Raw genomic sequence first — 19,587 nt, 5'->3', positions numbered from 1 at the left:
AGTTTGACCCCAATGCTATGCAATGCTGGGAGTTGTAGTTTCCCCAAGTCCAAAAGGGCTCAACTCTGAATCCTAGGATTGCATTGCATTGCAACACATCACTCAAAGTGGAGCCAAACCACATTAATTCAGCAGTGTAGATGGACCTCCTCGACGACTCATTTCTCGGAACAGGAAAGCAAAAGAAAACCAAGGAGAAGTCTGTGAGGGGAAGGCAAGGCTTGAGGGGCCCGCCCTTGGCTTTATTCTCTCGGTCAGCGGTGGCGATGGCTCTGTGTGGCTGGCCAAAGGGGCGTCCGGCCGGGGGCCTTGGGGTCACGCTGCCCCCGGGGTCCGGGCCCCAGAGCGCAGGGCGGGCACATCTCTGCCCAGGCGGCTCACTTCTGTGCGGGGACCATGTCGTCGATGGCTTGGCCTTTCTCCAGCTTCTTCTCCATCTCCACCATCAGCTTGACCCCGTCCACCACCAGCTGCACTTGGTCCACTTCGGAGGAGCCCAAGCGGTCAGCGTTGGAGATGTCGAAGACGGCGCCCACGGCCTCAGTGTCCACACCACCTGCCGGGCAAAGAGATGGAGCATCGGACATGGGTCTCACCCAAGCAAGACCTCTTCCTAACCATTGGTCAAACTAGAGCACCGGACAAGCTCTGGTCTGTTCCTAGCCATTGGTCAAGCTCTGGCCTGTTCCTGACCATTGGTCAAACTATTCCTGAGCTCTAGTCAAGTTCTGGCCTGTTCTTGATCATTTGTCAAACTCTAGTCTGCTCCCAATCATTGGTCAAGCTCTGACTTGTTCCTTACCATTGGTTGGTCAAACTATTCCAGAGCAATGGTCAAGCTCTGGCTTGTTTCTAACCATTGGCCAAGCTCTAGTCTGTTCCTAACTATTGGTCAAGCTCTGGCCTGCTCTTGACCATTAAACTCTATTCTGCTCCTAATCATTGGTCAAACTCTAGTGTATTCCTAACCATTGGTCAAACTATTCCTGACCAATGGTCAAGCTCTGGCCTGTTTTTAACCATTGGTCAAGCTCTGGCCTGTTTTTAACTACTGGTCAAGCTCTGGCCTGTTCTTGATCACTTGTCAAACTCTAGTTTGTTCCCAATCATTGGTCAAGCTCTGACTTGTTCCTAACCATTGGTCAAACTATTCCTGAGCAATGGTCAAGCTCTGGCTTGTTTCTAACCATTGGTCAAGCTCTGGCCTGTTCCTAATTATTGCTCAAGCTCTGATCTGTTCCTAACCATTGGTCAAGCTCTGGCCTGCTCTTGACCATTAGTTAAACTCTATTCTGTTCCTAACCATTGGTCAAACTATTCCTGAGCAATGGTCAAGCTCTGGCCTGTTCCTAACCATTGGTCAAGCTCTGGCCTGCTCTGGACTATTAGTCAAACACTAGTCTGTTCCTAATAATTGGTCAAACTATTCCTGAACACTGGTCAAGCTCTGGTCTGTTTCTAACCATTGGTCAAGCTCTGGAGTGTTCCTGGCCATTAGTCAAGCTCTGGCCTGTTCCTCACCATTGGTCAAACTATTCCTGAGCGCTGGTCAAGCTCCGGCCTGTTTTTGATCATTTGTCAAATTCTAGTCTGTTCCCAATCACTGGTCAAATTGTGACTTGTTCCTCACCATTGGTCAAACTATTCCTGAGCACTGGTCAAGCTCTGGCCTGCTCTTGACCATTAGTCAAACTCTAGTCTGTTCCTAATTATTGGTCAAACTATTCCTGAGCAATGGTCAAGCTCTGGCCTGTTTTTTAACCATTGGTCAAGCTCTGGCCCGTTCCTAACCATTGGTCAAGCTCTGGTCTGCTCTGGACTATTAGTCAAACTCTAGTCTGTTCCTAATCATTAGTCAAACTATTCCTGACCACTGGTCAAGCTCTGACTTGTTCCTAAACATTGATCAAACTTTGGAGTGTTCCTAGCCATTGGTCAAGCTCTGGCCAGTTCCTGACCATTGGTCAAACTATTCCTGAGCACTGGTCAAGCTCCAGCCTGTTCTTGATCATTTGTCAAACTCTAGTCTGTTCCTAATCATTGGTCAAGCTATTCCTAACCATTGTTCAAGCTCTAGCCTGTTCTTGACATTAGTCAAACTCTAATTTGTTCCTAACCATTGGTCAGTTCCTGAGAACTGGTCAAATTCCTGTCTGTTTCTGACCATTGCTCAAAACCTAGTCTAGTCTTAATCATTGGTCAAACTATTCCTGAGCAGTGGTCAAGCTCTGGCCTGTTATTGACCACTGGTGAAACTCTAGTCTATTCCTAACCATTGCTCAAACTCTGTTTGTTATTGACCACTGGCCAAACTCTATTTTGCTCTATTCCTGACCATTGGTCAAACTATTCCTGAGCATTGGTCAAGCTCTGGCCTGTTCCAAAATCACTGATCGAACTGTAGTCTATTCCTGAGCAGTGGTCAGGCTCTGGCCTCTTCCTATTTTTGGTCAAGTTTAGGTCTGTTGGTGGCCATTGGTCAACATTTAGCCTATTCCTGACCATTGGACACACTGGTCTGTTCTTAACCCTCCACCTCATCGCCTCCAAAGTCCACCTGAGAAACTACAACTCCCAGCATCGAGCCATGACATGTATTCATTCTGCAGTGCAGGTGCATCCTACGTGCAATTGGCAAGGCACGAAGGATGCCGGCGAGGGGCAGGTGGGCAGCCGTACCTGTGCCACGCTTCTGCAGGCGGAGACGTGTCAGGATCTCCTCAAACTTGGCGTGTTTGCTGAGGTGGGGCAGCTTGACGTGGACGCCGCCACGGAGGCCGGTGCCCAGGTTGGAGGGGCAGGTCAGGACGTAGCCCAGGTGCTCATTCCAGCTGAAGGGGTGGCCGGCCTGCTTGAAGATCTCCTCAATCTTCCCCAGGAAAAAGAGAGAGAACGCAATGAGTCCCGGAATCTAGGTGTCCAGTGAAGGGCATCTAGTCCAACCCCAATAAATACATATAGAGAGAGACAGAGAATCCTAGAGTTGGAAGGGACCCCTAAAGGTCATCCAGTCCAACCCCCAATAAATACATACATAGATAGATACAGAATTCTACATGGATGGATGGATGGATGGATGGATGGATGGATGGATGGATGGATAGATAGATAGATAGATAGATAGATAGATAGATAGATAGATAGAGGACCCTAGAGTTGGAAGGGACCCCCAAAAGTCATCCTGTTCAACCACTGGAAAATACAGATGGATGGATGGATGGATGGATGGATGGATGGATGGATGGATGGATGGATGGATGGATGGATAGATAGATAGATAGATAGATAGATAGATAGATAGATAGATAGATAGATAGATAGATAGATAGATGATCCTAGCACTGGAAGGGACTCCTGAAAGTCATCCAGTCCAACCCCCCAAGAAATGGATGGATGGATGGATGGAGAATCCTAGAATTGGAAGGGACCCCCAAAAGTCATCCTGTCCAACCACTGGGAAATACACACATATATAGATATAGATAGAGGATCTTAGCATTGGAAGGGATCCCCAAAGGTCATCCAGTCCAACCCCTAAGAAATAGATACAGAATCCTAGGATTGAAAGGGACCCCCAAAGGCCATCCAATCTAACCCCTAGATAGATAGATAGATAGATAGATAGATAGATAGATAGATAGATGATCCTAGCATTGGAAGGGACTCCCAAAGGTCATCCAGTCCAACCCCCAAGAAATAGATGGATGGACTCCCAAAAGCCATCCTGTCCAACCACTTAAAAATATAGACAGACAGATAGAGGATCCTAGCATTGGAAGGGACTCCCAAAGGCCAACCAGTCCAACCCCTAAGAAATAGATAGATAGATAGATAGATAGATAGATAGATAGATAATCCTAGGATTGGAAGGTTCCTCCAAAGGCCATCCAGTCCAACCCCTAGGTATATAAATGATAGATAGATAGATAGATAGATAGATGATAGACAGACAATCATAGGATAGGAAAGGATCCCAAAGGTCATCCAGTCCAACCCCCAAGAAATAGATGGATGGATGAACTCCCAAAAGCCATCCTGTCCAACACTGGAATATACTTACATACATACATACATACATACATACATACAGATAGATAGATAGATAGATAGATAGATAGATAGATAGATAATCTTAGAATTGGAAGGGATCCCCAAAGGTCATCCAGTCCAACCCATAGATAGATAGATAGATAGATAGATAGATAGATAGATAGATAGATAGATAATCCTAGGATTGGAAGGTTCCTCCAAAGGCCATCCAGTCCAACCCCTAGGTATATAAATGATAGATAGATAGATAGATAGATAGATAGATAGATAGATGATAGACAGACAATCATAGGATAGGAAAGGATCCCAAAGGTCATCCAGTCCAACCCCCAAGAAATAGATGGATGGATGAACTCCCAAAAGCCATCCTGTCCAACACTGGAAAATACTTACATACATACATACATACAGATAGATAGATAGATAGATAGATAGATAGATAGATAGATAGATAATCTTAGAATTGGAAGGGATCCCCAAAGGTCATCCAGTCCAACCCATAGATAGATAGATAGATAGATAGATAGATAGAGGTTCCTAGGATAGGAAGGGACCCCCATTCAGTCCTCTGCCAGTCAGTAAGACACCATTCGATCCCTCCCGACAGATGGCCATACAGCTTCTGTTTAAAGACTTCCATAGAGTCGTAGTCGAGGAAGGGACCCACAAATGTCATCCAGAAGAGAGTCGGACAATGACTTCCTTCTATTTGGACACTAGACTTCTGTGGATCGCATTGGCCTTTTTCGCTGCAGCGTCACGCTGTCGACATGGAAGGTTTGTGGAAGCTCACCTTTTGGAGGCCGACGCAGAAGCGCCGGAAGACCTCCTTCATGTTGCCGCCCTTCTGCATGGAGATGACGCGGAGATGGTCCTCCTCGTTCACCCAGACCAGGAAGGTCTTGTTGTCATTGTGCCTGGAAGGCGAGGTGCAACGTCAAGGATATGACACCACGTCACAACATTGGAAAATGATCCGTTCCTGGTTTGAAAGTGTTATTTCCTGTTCGAGTCTGCAGTCCTGACTTGGAAATTAGTAATTGTCCTCCAGAAAGTTTGTTTTTGAGGTTGTCATAATGTTGAATTGGTTGGGACTCTTAAGATATTTATTGAAAAACTAGAGCATAATGACTTGCAGGATGTCCCTCCCGCAGAAACAAAGTTTTGCAAATTTAATATACTTTTTCCATGCTTTTATGATAGAACCAATTAGGAAACGACGTCTATAACCCAGGAACAAAAATCATATTACATAATATAATATCTTATTTGATGTAATATAATATATTTGATTTATAATTTGGTTTATGCATTGAATGTAAGGCATTGAATTTTGCCATTATTTTTTGTAAATAGCTTTGAATCCTCCCCAGGGGTAAGAAAAGCGGTATATGAATACTGTAAATAAATAAAAAGAATAAAATAAATTATTATAATATTATAATATAATATAATAGCATAATGTGCTGCAGGATGTCTCACAAAAACATAGCTTTTTGCAAGCTTAGTAAACTTTCCCCATGTTTTTGCTAAGCTGCTTTGAGATAATTTATTTATTTGCCGTATTTGTATACCGCCTTTCTCAGCCTATCGGCTGAGATGAATGAGATGAACTTGAACTCTTAACGCAGGGTAGAAATATAATAATAATAATAATAATAATAATAATAATAATAATAATTTTTAGGATAGAGCCAATTAGGAAATGACATCGATAACCCAGAAACAAAAATTGTGTAACATATTGTAATATATTACAAAAATATCATAATCTAATATAATAAATATTATATAGTAATATAACAACATAAAATAAAATACAATAATATAATACAATAATAATATAATATATAATGTGCTGCAGAATGTCTCTCCCATAATGACAGTATAATATAATAATATAATATAATATAATATAATATAATATATAATGCGCTGCAGGATGTCTCTCCCGTAATGATAATATAATACAATAATAATAATAATAACAATAATAATAATATATAATATAATAATATAATATAATATAATTAATATAATATAATATAATATGCTGCATCACTCCCGTAATGACAAGTTTAATCAACTTTTCCCATGTTTTTAGGATAGAACCAATTAGGAAACAACACTGATAATCCAGAAACAATAATCGTTTTACAACTTGAATGCACTGAGGATTTGAAATGGACCTGGATGAATGAGATGAACTTGAACTCTTAACACAGGAAGGGCAAGATGGCCTATTGCATTGGAAGCTAAGCAGGGTCAGCTCTGGTTAGGATTTGGATGGGAGACCACTTAATGAGTCCCATGTATTGCAGAGTCATAGGGTCACCGTAAATCAGGCCTGGGCCAACTTTGGCCCTCCAGGTGTTCTGGACTCCAACTCCCACCATTCCTAACAGCATTGATCCAGGAACAAAAATTGTGTTACAACTTGAATGCACACAGGATGGGAAATGGACCTGGATGAATGAGATGAACTTGACCTCTTAACACAGGAAGGGCAAGATGGCCTATTGCATTGGAAGCTAAGCAGGGTCAGCTCCGGTTAGGATTTGGATGGGAGACCACTTAATGAATCCCATGTAATGCCAGGCCAAGTCAGGCCTGGGCCAACTTTGGCCCTCCAGGTGTTTTGGACTCCAACTCCCACCATTCCTAACAGCCTACCGGCTGTTAGGAATGGTGGGAGTTGGAGTCCAAAACACCTGGAGGGCGAGCTGAATTGGTATGCTCCTGCCATTGGATGCCACACTTACCAGATACCGCGGGCGTCGGGCCAGTCGCGGGCCATGCCAGAGGCGAGCAGGAGTGGGGAGACGGGCTTGTCAAAGAGGAAATGGTCGTCGATCAGCTGCTGCTGTTCCGCATCGGTCATGTCCTTCAGGGGATAGTATTTGCCCTTGAACTCTCCGGTCAAGCTGTTCAGAGCTGCCGGGAAAAGGGACACATAGGAACTGAACCACATTCGAAGCGCATTACTCGAATCTAATGCTCACCGTTTGGACTAAACGACCTCTCCAAAATTCAAGTGTGCGTTATATGGTCATCTTACTGCTGAGCAAAAGGCATATTTGATTGCATTCACTCAATGCTATGCAATGCTGGGATTTGTAGTTTGGTGAGGCATCAGCCTCCTTCGGCAGAGGAGGCTCAAGGCCTTATAAATACAGCCCCCACCTCTCATTTAATTGCCATGGCTCAATTCTATGCAATGCTAGGATTTGTAGTTTCGTGAAGCACCAGCACTCTTCGGCAGAGAAGGCTCAAGGCTCATGTCAAACTACAATTCCCACAATTCCATAGCAATTTTACCAATGCCATGACCCCCATGCAATGGAATGGTGGGAGTTGTAGTTTTACTAAGGGTGTGCATCTACAATGCATGACCCGCATGCAATGGAATGGTGGGAGTTGTAGTTTTACCAATGGTGTGCATCTACAATGTATGACCCCTATGCAATGGAATGGTGGGAGTTGTAGTTTTACTAATGGTGTGCATCTACAATGTATGACCCCTATGCTATGGAATGGTGGGAGTTCTAGTTTTTCTAAGGGTGTGCACCTACAATGCCATGACCCCATGCTATGGAATGTTGAGTTGTAGTTTTACTATGCGCACCCACAATGCTATGACCCCCATGCAGTGGAATGGTGGGAGTTGTAGTTTTACTAATGGTGTGCATCTACAATGCAAGACCCGCATGCAATGGAATGGTGGGAGTTCTAGTTTTACTAAGAGTGTGCATGTATAATGCTGTGACTCCCATGCTACGGAATGGTGGGAGTTGTAGTTTTACTAAGGATGTGCATCTGCAAATGCTGTGACCTCCATGCTATGGAATGGTGGGAGTTGTAGTTTTACTAATGGTGTTCATCTACAATGCATGACCCGCATGCTACGGAATGGTGGGAGTCCTAGTTTTACTAAGGGTGCACATCTACAATGCCATGACGCCCATGCTATGGAATGTTAGGAGTTGTAGTTTTACTAAGGGTCCGCATCTACAATGCCATTACTCCCATGCAATGGAATGGCGGGAGTTGTAGTTTTACTAAGGATGTGCATCTGCAATGCTGTGACCCCCATGCGATGGAACGGTGGGAGTTGTAGTTTTACTAAGGATTTACATCTGCAATGCTGTGCCCTCCATGCTATGGAATGGTGGGAATTGTAATTTTACTATAGATGTGCATCTGCAATGCTGTGCCCTCCATGCTATGGAATGGTGGGAGTTGTAGCTTTACTAAGGGTGCTCATTTACAATGCCCCCCATGCTATGTAATGATGGGAGTTGTAGTTTTACCAAAGGTGCAACTCCTCTGCCGAACGGACGCAATTTGACACCACGATTCAAGGCGATGGGGGTCATAGGAGTTCTAGATTGCAGTGAATTAGAAGGGCCTTGAGAAACTGCAACTTCCAGAACCCCACAGATGGAGCCGGGGCAGTTCAAGTGTCATCCAAGTGTGTTAATTCTACTTTGCGGATGCAGCCACAGAAGCCCAGGTGGTGGTCCAGCCATCTAGCTTGCTTGGTGCTACACTGCCATTTCTGCCATTACCCTTAATGGAGAGGGTCTCCACGGCACGGCGCTCCCCACGGCTGCAGTGGGGGGGCAGGGTGTACCCCTTGATGCTGCGCCCCGTCCGCACGCGGCTGCTGAAGACGTAGTTGGGGTCCAGGTCGTCTCCACCCTGCGGAGAAAAGGAAGAGCGGGCAGGAAAGACGGGTCAGAGCGGTGTCGGAGGCCCTAGCACACGCGGAGAAACATGCATGGGCCAACTTTGGCCTTCCAAATGTTTTGGACCTCTGGAAGGCCAAAAGATACATAATTACAAAATATACATAATTTGCCTGTTCCTGGTTTGAAAGTGTTATCTCCTGAATTGGTTGAGACCTTAAGGTCCCTTCCACACAGCTGTATCAAATCCACACTGAACTGGATTATACATCAGTGTGGACTAAGATATCCCAGTTCAAAGCAGATATTGTGGGATTTTCTGCCTTGATATTCAGAGTTATATGGCTTTGCGGAAGGGCCATAAGGTATCTCAAGATATCTCCAATTTATGGTCATCTAAACTATCTCAATGTATGGTCATCTAAGACATCTCAAGATATCTCCAACTTATGGTCATCTAAGATATCTCAAGATATCTCCAACTTATGATCATCTAAGATATCTCAAGGTGTTTTCAATGTATGGTCATAGATATCTCAAGGTATCTCCAAGTTATGATCATCCAAAATATCTCAAGGTATCTCCAACGTATGGTCATCTAAAATATCTCAATATATCTCCAAGTTATGGTCATCTAAGATATCTCAAGGTGTTTCCAATGTATCATCATCTAAAATATCTCAAGGTAGCTCCAATTTATGGTCATCTATCTCAAGATATCTCCAGTTTATGGTCATCTAAGATATCTCAAGATATCTCCAACTTATGATCATCTAAGATATCTCAAGATCTTTCCAAGTTATGTTCATTTTCAGCTTATAGTCATCTAAGGTATCTCAAGGTATTTCCAATTTATGATCATCTAAAATATCTCAAGGTATCTCCAATTTATGGTCATCTAAGATATCTCAAGGTATCTCCAATTTAAGGTCATCTAAGATTGCTTAGGGTATCTCCAAGTTATGGTCATCTAAGATATCATAAGGTATCTCCAACTTATGGTAATCTAAGATGTCTTAAAGTATATCCAATTTATGGTCATCTAAGGTATCTCAAGGTGTTTCCAATGTATAGTCATCTAAGATATTTCAAGGTATCTCCAAGTTATGGTCATCTAAGATATCTCAAGGTATCTCCAACTTATTGTCATCTAAGATATCTCTAGGTATCGCCAACTTATAGTCATCTAAAATATCTCAAGGTATCTCCAGTTTAAGGTTATCTAAGATATCTCAAGGTGTTTCCAATGTATAGTCATCTAAGATATTTCAAGGTATCTCCAATGTATGGTCATCTAAGATATCTCAAGGTATCTCCAAGTTATGGTCATCTAAGATATCACAAGGTTCTCCAACTTATTGTCATCTAAGATATCTCATGATATCTCCAATGTATGGTCATCTAAGATATCTCAAGGTATCTCCAAGTTATGGTCATCTAAGATATCACAAGGTTCTTCAACTTATTGTCATCTAAGATATCTCATGATATCTCCAATGTATGGTCATCTAAGATATCTCAAGGTATCTCCAAGTTATGGTCATCTAAGATATCACAAGGTTTCTCCAACTTATTGTCATCTAAGATATCTCATGATATCTCCAATGTATGGTCATCTAAGATATCTCAAGGTATCTCCAAGTTATGGTCATCTAAGATATCACAAGGTTCTCCAACTTATTGTCATCTAAGATATCTCATGATATCTCCAATGTATGGTCATCTAAGATATCTCAAGCTATCTCCAAGTTATGGTCATCTAAGATATCACAAGGTTTCTCCAACTTATTGTCATCTAAGATATCTCATGATATCTCCAAGTTATGGTCATCTAAGATATCTCAAGGTATCTCCAAGTTATGGTCATCTAAGATATCACAAGGTTTCTCCAACTTATTGTCATCTAAGATATCTCATGATATCTCCAATGTATGACCATCTAAGATATCTCAAGGTATCTCCAACTTATGGTCATCTAAGATATCTCACGGTATCTCCAATTTATGGTCATCTAAGATTGCTTAAGGTATCTCCAACTTATGGTCAACTACGATATCTCAAGGTATCTCCAACTTATGGATATCTAAGATATCGCAAGGTATCTACAACTTATGGTCATCTAAGATATCTCAAGGTGTTTCCAATGTATGGTTATCTAAGATATCTGAGGGCATCTCCAACTTATGGTCATCTAAGATATCTCAAGGTGTTTCCAATGTATGGTTATCTAAGATATCTGAAGGCATCTCCAACTTATGGTCATCTAAGATATCTCATGGTATCTCCAACTTATGGTCATCTAAAATATCTCAATATATCTCCAAGTTATGGTCATCTAAGATATCTCAAGGTGTTTGCAATGTATGGTTATCTAAGATATCTCAAGGTATCTCCAATTTATGGTCATCTAAGATATCTCAAGGTATCTCCAACTTATGGATATCTAAGATATCTCAAGGTATCTACAACTTATGGTCATCTAAGATATCTCAAGATATCTCCAACTTATGGTCATCTAAGATATCTCAAGGTGTTTCCAATGAATGGTCATCTAAGATTGCTTAAGGTATCTCCAACTTATGGTCATCAAAGATATCTCAAGGTGTTTCCAACGTTTGGTCATCTAAGATAAGCAATCCTGGTGTTGATGTTTGGCAGGGTCTTCTCTGCCAAAAGAGGGGCCCTTGCCAAACTAGAAATCCCGCCCACCCGGGCTCACCTTCAGGTTCTCATGGTTGAGGTCAGTCTTATGCTTGTCGGTGGGCTTGTAGCCTCCGTGACGGTCTGAGATGATGGGGTCAAAGAGCTCCTTGAAGACATCGTAGGACTCCTCGTCTCCGGCCACGCAGCCCACGGTCATGATGAAAGGGTGACCTGCACATGGCAAAACAAACCATAATCCAATGTTCAACGTCTGACTCATTCCATATCTTGAATGCACCCCTTAACAGTTAAATTTAACTTTGCTATCTGGAATGTATTTCTTGTTAGTTAAAAGTAATAGAAATGCATTTCGTGACACTTAAAAGTAATTGCACTATCTGGAATGCATTCCTTGCCAGTTGAAAGGAATTGCAATGCATTCCTTGCCAATTAAAAGTAATTGCACTATCTTGAATGCATCCCTTGCCAGTTAAATTTAACTTTGCTATCTGGAATTTATTTTTTCTTAGTTAAAAGTAATTGAAAAGCATTTCTTGCCATTTAAAAGTAATTGCACTATCTGGAACTTATCCTTTGCCAGTTAAAAGTAATTGCACTATCTGGAATGCATTCCTTGCCAGTTACATGTAACTGCACTATCTGGAATGCATCCCTTACCAGTTAAAAGTAATTGCACTCTCTTGAATGCATCCCTTGCCAGTTAAAAGTAACTGAAATGCATTTTGTGACTGTTAAAAGTAATTGCAATACATTTTTGCCAGTTAAAAGTAATTGCACTACCTGGAATGTATTCTTTGCCAGTTAAGAGTAATTACACTATCTGGAATGCATTCCTTGTCAGTTACATGTAACTGCACTATCTTGAATGCACCCCTTGCCAGTTAAATTTAACTTTGCTATCTGGAATGTATTTCTTGTTAGTTAAAAGTAATAGAAATGCATTTCGTGATACTTAAAAGTAATTGCACTATCTGGAATGTATTCCTTGCCAGTTGAAAGGAATTGCAATACATTCCTTGCCAATTAAAAGTAATTGCACTATCTTGAATGCATCCCTTGCCAGTTAAATTTAACTTTGCTATCTGGAATGTATTTCTCGTTAGTTAAAAGTAATAGAAATGCATTTTGTGACACTTCAAAGTAATTGCACTATCTGGAATGTATTCCTTGCCAGTTGAAAGTAACTGCAAAGCATTTCTTGTCATTTAAAAGTAATTGCACTATCTTGAATGCATCCCTTGCCAGTTAAAAGTAATTGCACAATCTGGAATGCATCCCTTGCCAGTTAAAAGTAATTGCACTATCTGGATTGCATCCTTTGCCATTTACATGTAACTGCACTATCTGGAATGGATCCCTTACCAGTTAAAAGTAATTGCACTATCTTGAATGCATCCCTTACCAGTTAAAAGTAATTGCACTATCTTGAATGCGTCCCTTGCCAGTTAAAAGTAAATGAAATGCATTTTGTGACTGTTAAAAGTAGCTACTCTATCTGGAATGCATCATTTACTAGTTACATGTAACTGCACTATCTGGAATGTATCCTTTGCCAGTACCCTCCCCAAAACTACAAATCGTAGGATGTTCAAGAGGAATTACAGCACTGCAATTATGGTGTGTAAAAGAGTGACACAGAAGGAAACAGATTGAGAGCTTGGGAAGGTCCAAAGCTAGGAGGATTCTGGGATAAGCAGTGCAAGAGGGTCAACATTCCCCTGGGCAAAGGGTTTGGGGGTCAGACATTGGCCTGCCTACCTGGGTTGTCCACTCCGGTCTGGATGACGTCATCCACGGTGAAGCCGCTGGGGGTCTCCTTGTCCCTCAGCTTCTTGTAGATGTCCAAGGTCAGGACCTTGGCCATGTGGTTGTTGTGCTTGGTGAGGTCAGGGAACTCCTCCTCCGGCTTGAAGTTGAGCTTGTACTTGTTGTGGGTGTTTCCGAAAGGCATCTTGGCGGCAGGTGAGACCGGTCCTGCAAGGACACCGAGACACAGATGGAGCGCTTGGTGGAGAGGCAACAAGATGTTTTGGAACAGCCCACCCTCCACCCAAGAAAATGGCTTAGAGGGGTTTCCAGTGTATGGATACCAACTTCAAGGTATTTCCAGCTTATGGTCATCTAAGATATCTTTTATTTACGTCCACTTTCAAGGTGTTTTCAGCTCATGGTCATCTACGATATCTCTAACCGATGGCCACCTTCGAGATGTTTTCAGCTCATGGCTATCTAAGATATCTCTTATTTACGTCCACCTTCAAGGTGTTTTCAACTTATGGTCATCTAAGATATCTCGAACTTATGGCTACCTTCAAGGTGTTTCCAATTTATGGTCATCTAAGATGTATCTTCAAGGTGTTTCCTATTTAGGACTGCCTTCAAGGTGTTTCTAATTACAAGGTTTTTGCAATGCATGGCCACCTTCAAGGTTTCTCCAACATGGTCATCTAAGATATCTCTAACTGATGGCCACCTTCAAGGTCTTTTCAATTCATGGTCATCTAAGCTATCTCTAACTGATGGCCACCTTTGAGATGTTTTCAGCTCATGCCTATCTAAGATATCTCTTATTTACGTCCACTTTCAAGGTGTTTTCAACTCATGGTCATCTAAGATGTCTTTAACTGATGACCACCTTCAAGGTATTTTCGGCTCATGGTCATCTATGATATCTCTTATTTACATCCACCTTCAAGGTGTTTTCAACTTATGGTCATCTAAGATATCTCGAACTTATGGCTACCTTCAAGGTGTTTTCAATTTATGGCCATCTAAGATGTATCTTCAAGGTGTTTCCAATTTAGGGCTGCCTTCAAGATGTTTCTAATTACAAGGTTTTTGCAATGCATGGCCACTTTCAAGATATCTCCTACATGGTCATCTAAGATATCTCTAACTTATGGCCACCTTCAAGGTGTTTTCAACTTAAGGTCATCTAAGATATCTCTAACTGATGGCTACCTCAAGGCATTTCTAATTTATGGTCATCTAAGATATTTCTAATTATGGTCATCTAAGACATCTCTAACCTTCAAGGTGTTTCCAATGGATGGACATCTGTTTCTAACCCCTGGCCACCTTCAAGGCATTTCTAATTTATGGTCATCTAAGATATGTCTAACTATGGTCACCTATGACATCTCTAACCTTCAAGGTGTTTCCAATGGATGGACATCTGTTTCTAACCTATGGCCACCTTCAAGGCATTTCTAACTTATGGTCATCTAAGATACACCTAACTATGGTCATCTAAGACATCTCTAACCTTCAAGGTGTTTCCAATGGATGGACATCTGTTTATAACCTATGGCCACCATCAAGGTGTTTCTAATTTATGGTCATCTAAGATATGTCTAACTGTGGTCATCTAAGACCATAGTCTTAAGATACGTCTAACTATGGCCATCTATGACATCTCAAGGCATTTCTAATTTATGGTCATCTAAGATATGTCTAACTATGGCCATCTAAGACATCTCTAACCTTCAAGGTATTTCCAATCGATGGACATCTGTTTCTAACCTATGGCCACCTTCAAGGCATTTCTAATTTATGGTCATCTAAGATATGTCTAACTATGGTAATCTAAGACCATATTCTTAAGATACGTCCAACTATGGCCATCTATGACATCTCAAGGCATTTCTAATTTATGGTCATCTAAGATATGTCCAACTATGGTCATCTAAGACATCTCTAACTTTCAAGGTGTTTCCAATGGATGGGCATCGGTTTCTAACCTATGGCCACCTTCAAGGCATTTCTAATTTATGGTCATCTAAGATATGTCTAACTATGGTCATCTAAGACATCTCAAGGCATTTCTAATTTATGGTCATCTAAGGTATGTCTAACTATGGTCATCTATGACATCTCTAACCTTCAAGGTGTTTCCAATGGATGGACATCTGTTTCTAACCTACGGCCACCTTCAAGGCATTTCTAATTTATGGTCATCTGAGATATGTCTAACCATGGTCATCTAAGACCATAGTCTTAAGATACATCTATCTATGACACCTCTAACCTTCAAGGTATTTCCAATGGATGGACATCTGTTTCTAACCTATGACCACCTTCAAGGCATTTCTAATTTATGGTCATCTATGATATGTCTAACTATGGTCATTTAAGACCATAGTCTCAAGATATGTCTAACTATGGCCATCTATGACATCTCAAGGCATTTCTAATTTATGGTCATCTAAGATACCTTCAAGGCGTTTCCACCTTTAGGAAGACCCTTCTGATGACCAGAATTCACAGCATTGCCTTGGAGTCCATTGGACTCTCCTTCTCTGGAGCTTTTTAAGCAGAGGCTGGATGGACATCTGTTGGGAGGGCTTAGACTGGGCATTCCCACATTGGAGAAAGGGGTTGGACTGGATGGCCTTTGGGTGCCCCTTCCAATTCTAGAATTTTGTTGAAAACCTCTGGGTGATGGTGGGAAGGAAAGAAACAAAAATGGACGCCTCTCTTGGGAAACTGTACTTTCCTGCCTTCAGAAGGCCACATCAATGTCAAACCTCTGGAGGCCAAAGGGGTGGAGAAGCAAAGGGATCACGGGTGGGATACGTAGTCTCCGTCCCAATGGAAAGCTAGGGATATTTTTAGTCCCTTGTTATTTATAGCGGTCAGTTTTTTGCCCAGAAAAGGACCCCGATAGAATCTGCTGGCGCAGAAGAGGCCGCATTCCGAGGGCTACTTTTTTTGCAAAGTGTCAGCGGTCCCGGGAAACCCAATCGCCGGTCAGTCGGGCAGCGGCAAAGGGCTTGGCAAGGACCCCAAGGAAAGGAAACCATTGGAGATGCAACCCTAAACGCCGGCTTTCCCTTGCGCTGACCGGCCCAAAATGCTTATGGAAGGGGAAAAGCCCAAAGTGGGCACCATTCAAGGTCAACGGTCAGCGGGGACATTTGAGGCCGACCCAAAAACTGACCACAACAGTGATATAAGTCTTTGGGGAGTTCCCTATCACAGGATCCCAGAGTTGGAAGAGACACCTAAAGACTATCTAGTCCAACCCTCTTGTGCCAGGAAGGAAATAATAATAATAATAATAATAATAATAATAATTATTATTATTATTATTATTATTATTATTATTATTATTGTATTACCCAGAAGTCACCAGCAAATCCTTCCCAACAGATGATCATCCAGCCTCAAAGATCATCCACCATCCTATCCAACCACCTTCTGACAGGCAGGAATCGTTGTTGATGATGATGATGATGATGTTGTTACTATTATTATACCCAGAAGACACCATCAAATCCTTCCCTACAGATGACCATCCAGCCTCAAAGAGATTAGAAGGAGACCCATCAGAGGTCATCCAATCCAACCACCTTCTGACAGGCAGGAATTGTTGTTGTTGTTGTTGATAATAATAATAATAATAATAATAATAATAATAATAATAATAATTATTATTATTATTATTATTATTATTATTCCATGAAGACACCATCAAATCCTTCCCTACAGATGACCATCCAGCCTCAAAGAGATTAGAAGGAGACCCCTCAGAGGCCATCCAATCCAACCATCTTCTGACAGGCAAGAATTGTTGTTGTTGTTGTTATTATTATTATTATTATTATTATTATTATTATTATTATTATTATTATTGTAATTGTTATTATTCCAAGAAGACACATTCAAATCCTTCCCTACAGATGACCATCCAGCCTCAAAGAGATTAGAAGGAGACCCCTCAGGGGCCATCCAATCCAACCACCTTCTGACAGGCAGGAATTGTTGTTGTTGTTGTTGTTGTTTCCAGAAGAAACCATCAAATCCTTCCCTACAGATGGCTATCCAGCCTCATTGACATTGGAAGGAGAATTAATAATAATAATAATAATAATAATAATAATAATACAAAGAAGGCACCATCGAATCCTTCCCGATAGATGGTCATAGACATTACAAGGAGGAGACCCCCAGAGACCATCCAGTCCAACCCCCTTCTGCCATTCAAGAAGGCACCATTTGATCCCTCCTGACAGATGGCCATCCAGACTGTATTTAAAGGCACCTTTGAATCCTTCCCGATAGATAGTAATCGACATTACAAGGAGGAGACCCCCAGAGGCCATCCAGTCCAACCCCCTTCTGCCATTTAAGAAGGCACCATTTGATCCCTCCTGACAGATGGCCATCCAGACTGTATTTAAAGGCACCTTTGAATCCTTCCCGATAGATAGTAATCGACATTACAAGGAGGAGACCCCCAGAGGCCATCCAGTCCAACCCCCTTCTGCCATTTAAGAAGGCACCATTTGATCCCTCCTGACAGATGGCCATCCAGACTGCATTTAAAGGCACCTTCGAATCCTTCCCGATAGATGGTCATAGACATTACAAGGAGGAGACCCCAGAGGCCATCCAGTCCAACCCCCTTCTGCCATTCAGGAAGGCATCATTTGATCCCCCCCAACAGATGGCCATCCAGGCTGCAATTACACACTCTTTATAGAGTTGAAAGAGGACCCAAGGGCTATGCGGTCCAACCTGGATGGTGGAGGCACCATCAAAGCACTCCCGACAGATGGCCATCCATCAGGAAGGCACCATTTGATCCCTCCCGACAGATGGCCATCCAGACTGCATTTAAACACTCTTTATAGAGTTGAAAGAGGACCCAAGGGCTATGCGGTCCAACCTGGATTGTGGAGGCACCATCAAAGCACTCCCAACAGATGGCCATCCATCAGGAAGGCACCATTTGATTCCTCCCGACAGATGGCCATCCAGACTGCATTTAAACACTCTTTATAGAGTTGAAAGAGGACCCAAGGGCTATGCGGTCCAACCTGGATGGTGGAGGCACCATCAAAGCACTCCTGACAGATGGCCATCCACCCCTAGCTTCGATACCCCAAATGTGTAGAGCCCTCCACTGCCAGGTTTTGGTTTTTGCATGGTCATTTCTGCACGCCAAGCTCCTGCACCTGCTTCTGTCCCTCAGAGGCACCATCAGAACACTCCTGACAGATGGCCATCCAGCCCTAGTTCGATACCCCAAATGTGCAGAGCCTTCCGCTGCCACTTTTTGGTTTTTGCATGCTATTTCTGCACGCCATCCTCCTGCACCTGCTCCTGTCCGTCTCTCACGCTCGCAATGCAAAAGGCGGTGTGTTTATTTACCTGGTAAGAAGAATCCAAGCCTGCACAATTTTTTCCCCGGGGAACCTTGGCGTTGCCTTTTCTCACTTCAGCACAACGGGTGACCCAAAGGTCCAGCCCGGACCCCTTACGGTTATATACCTTGTGCTGGGCTCCCATTGGCCGGCACTTGACCAGCAGCCGGGCTCTGATTGGACGACGACGCTGCCCCATAAGTGTGGGGCTGGGACCATCCGAGCCTGCCTGCAAAGCAAGCCATTCCTTTGAAATATCCAGGCTCGGACCCAGAGGATATTTTTTGCTGCAAGATTAATATCTGAAGTTGCCCATAGAGTTGCATTATAACAAAGGAACTGATTGCACCTGTCCCATTACTTTTCCAGACTGTAATAAAGGATTGCACCTTGCACATATATTTGCCTATATTATATACTAACGGTTGCATCCTGAGCATTAATCTCGAGGGAAAAACTGTTCAAAATGCCTTGAAACTGGTATAAAGCAACTTCACGCTGGCTTATGAGCTATAACATCTTTGCAAATTCATGAGTAACTAGTTACAAGTAACTATCTTGCCAGTTAAAAGTAATTGCATTATAAAGCAACTTCACGCTGGCTTATGAGCTATAACATCTTTGCAAATTCATGAGTAGCTAGTTACAAGTAACTATATTGCCAGTTAAAAGTAATTGCGTTATAAAGCAACTTCACGCTGGCTTATGAGCTATAACATCTTTGCAAATTCATGAGTAACTAGTTACAAGTAACTATCTTGCAAGTTAAAAGTAATTGCGTTATAAAGCAACTTCACGCTGGCTTATGAGCTATAACATTTTTGCAAATTCATGAATAACTAGTTACAAGTAACTATCTTGCCAGTTAAAAGTAATTGCGTTATAAAGCAACTTCACGCTGGCTTATGAGCTATAACATCTTTGCAAATTCACGAGTAACTATCTTGCCAGTTAAAAGTAATTGCGTTATAAAGCAACTTCATGCTGGCTTATGAGGTATAACATCTTTGCAAATTCATGAGTAACTAGTTACAAGT

At 42.2% G+C, this 19,587-nt stretch overlaps 1 protein-coding gene across 1 annotated transcript; it reads right to left on the bottom strand.

Moving 5' to 3' along the window:
• Positions 1–204: 204 nt before the first annotated feature.
• Positions 205–18,660, bottom strand: LOC132780764 (creatine kinase M-type). Its single transcript, XM_067461616.1, has 8 exons — positions 18,558–18,660; positions 13,161–13,376; positions 11,458–11,612; positions 8,619–8,751; positions 6,813–6,984; positions 4,844–4,967; positions 2,680–2,869; positions 205–556 (listed from the first exon to the last, which is right to left on the bottom strand). The coding sequence occupies exons 2-8, from the start codon at positions 13,351–13,353 to the stop codon at positions 378–380; spliced, it is 1,146 nt and encodes a 381-aa protein (XP_067317717.1). The 5' UTR covers positions 13,354–13,376; positions 18,558–18,660; the 3' UTR covers positions 205–377.
• Between the last annotated feature and the right edge of the window lie 927 nt (positions 18,661–19,587).

The sequence above is a fragment of the Anolis sagrei genome, chromosome Y, assembly GCF_037176765.1.
Source record: "Anolis sagrei isolate rAnoSag1 chromosome Y, rAnoSag1.mat, whole genome shotgun sequence".
Lineage (NCBI taxonomy): Eukaryota > Metazoa > Chordata > Lepidosauria > Squamata > Dactyloidae > Anolis > Anolis sagrei.
The sequence above is the reverse complement of the archived record's forward strand: the minus strand, read 5'-3'. Positions and strand labels throughout refer to the sequence as shown.

Excerpts from the sequence above, each read along its gene's own strand:
- LOC132780764 (XM_067461616.1), bottom strand. The coding sequence starts at position 13,353 with ATGCCTTTCGGAAACACCCACAACAAGTACAAGCTCAACTTCAAGCCG. Across the intron at positions 6,985-8,618 it reads GGAGACCCTCTCCATTAAGG|CTCTGAACAGCTTGACCGGA; the intron begins GTAATGGCAGAA and ends TTTTCCCGGCAG. Across the intron at positions 2,870-4,843 it reads TCTGCGTCGGCCTCCAAAAG|ATTGAGGAGATCTTCAAGCA; the intron begins GTGAGCTTCCAC and ends TTCCTGGGGAAG.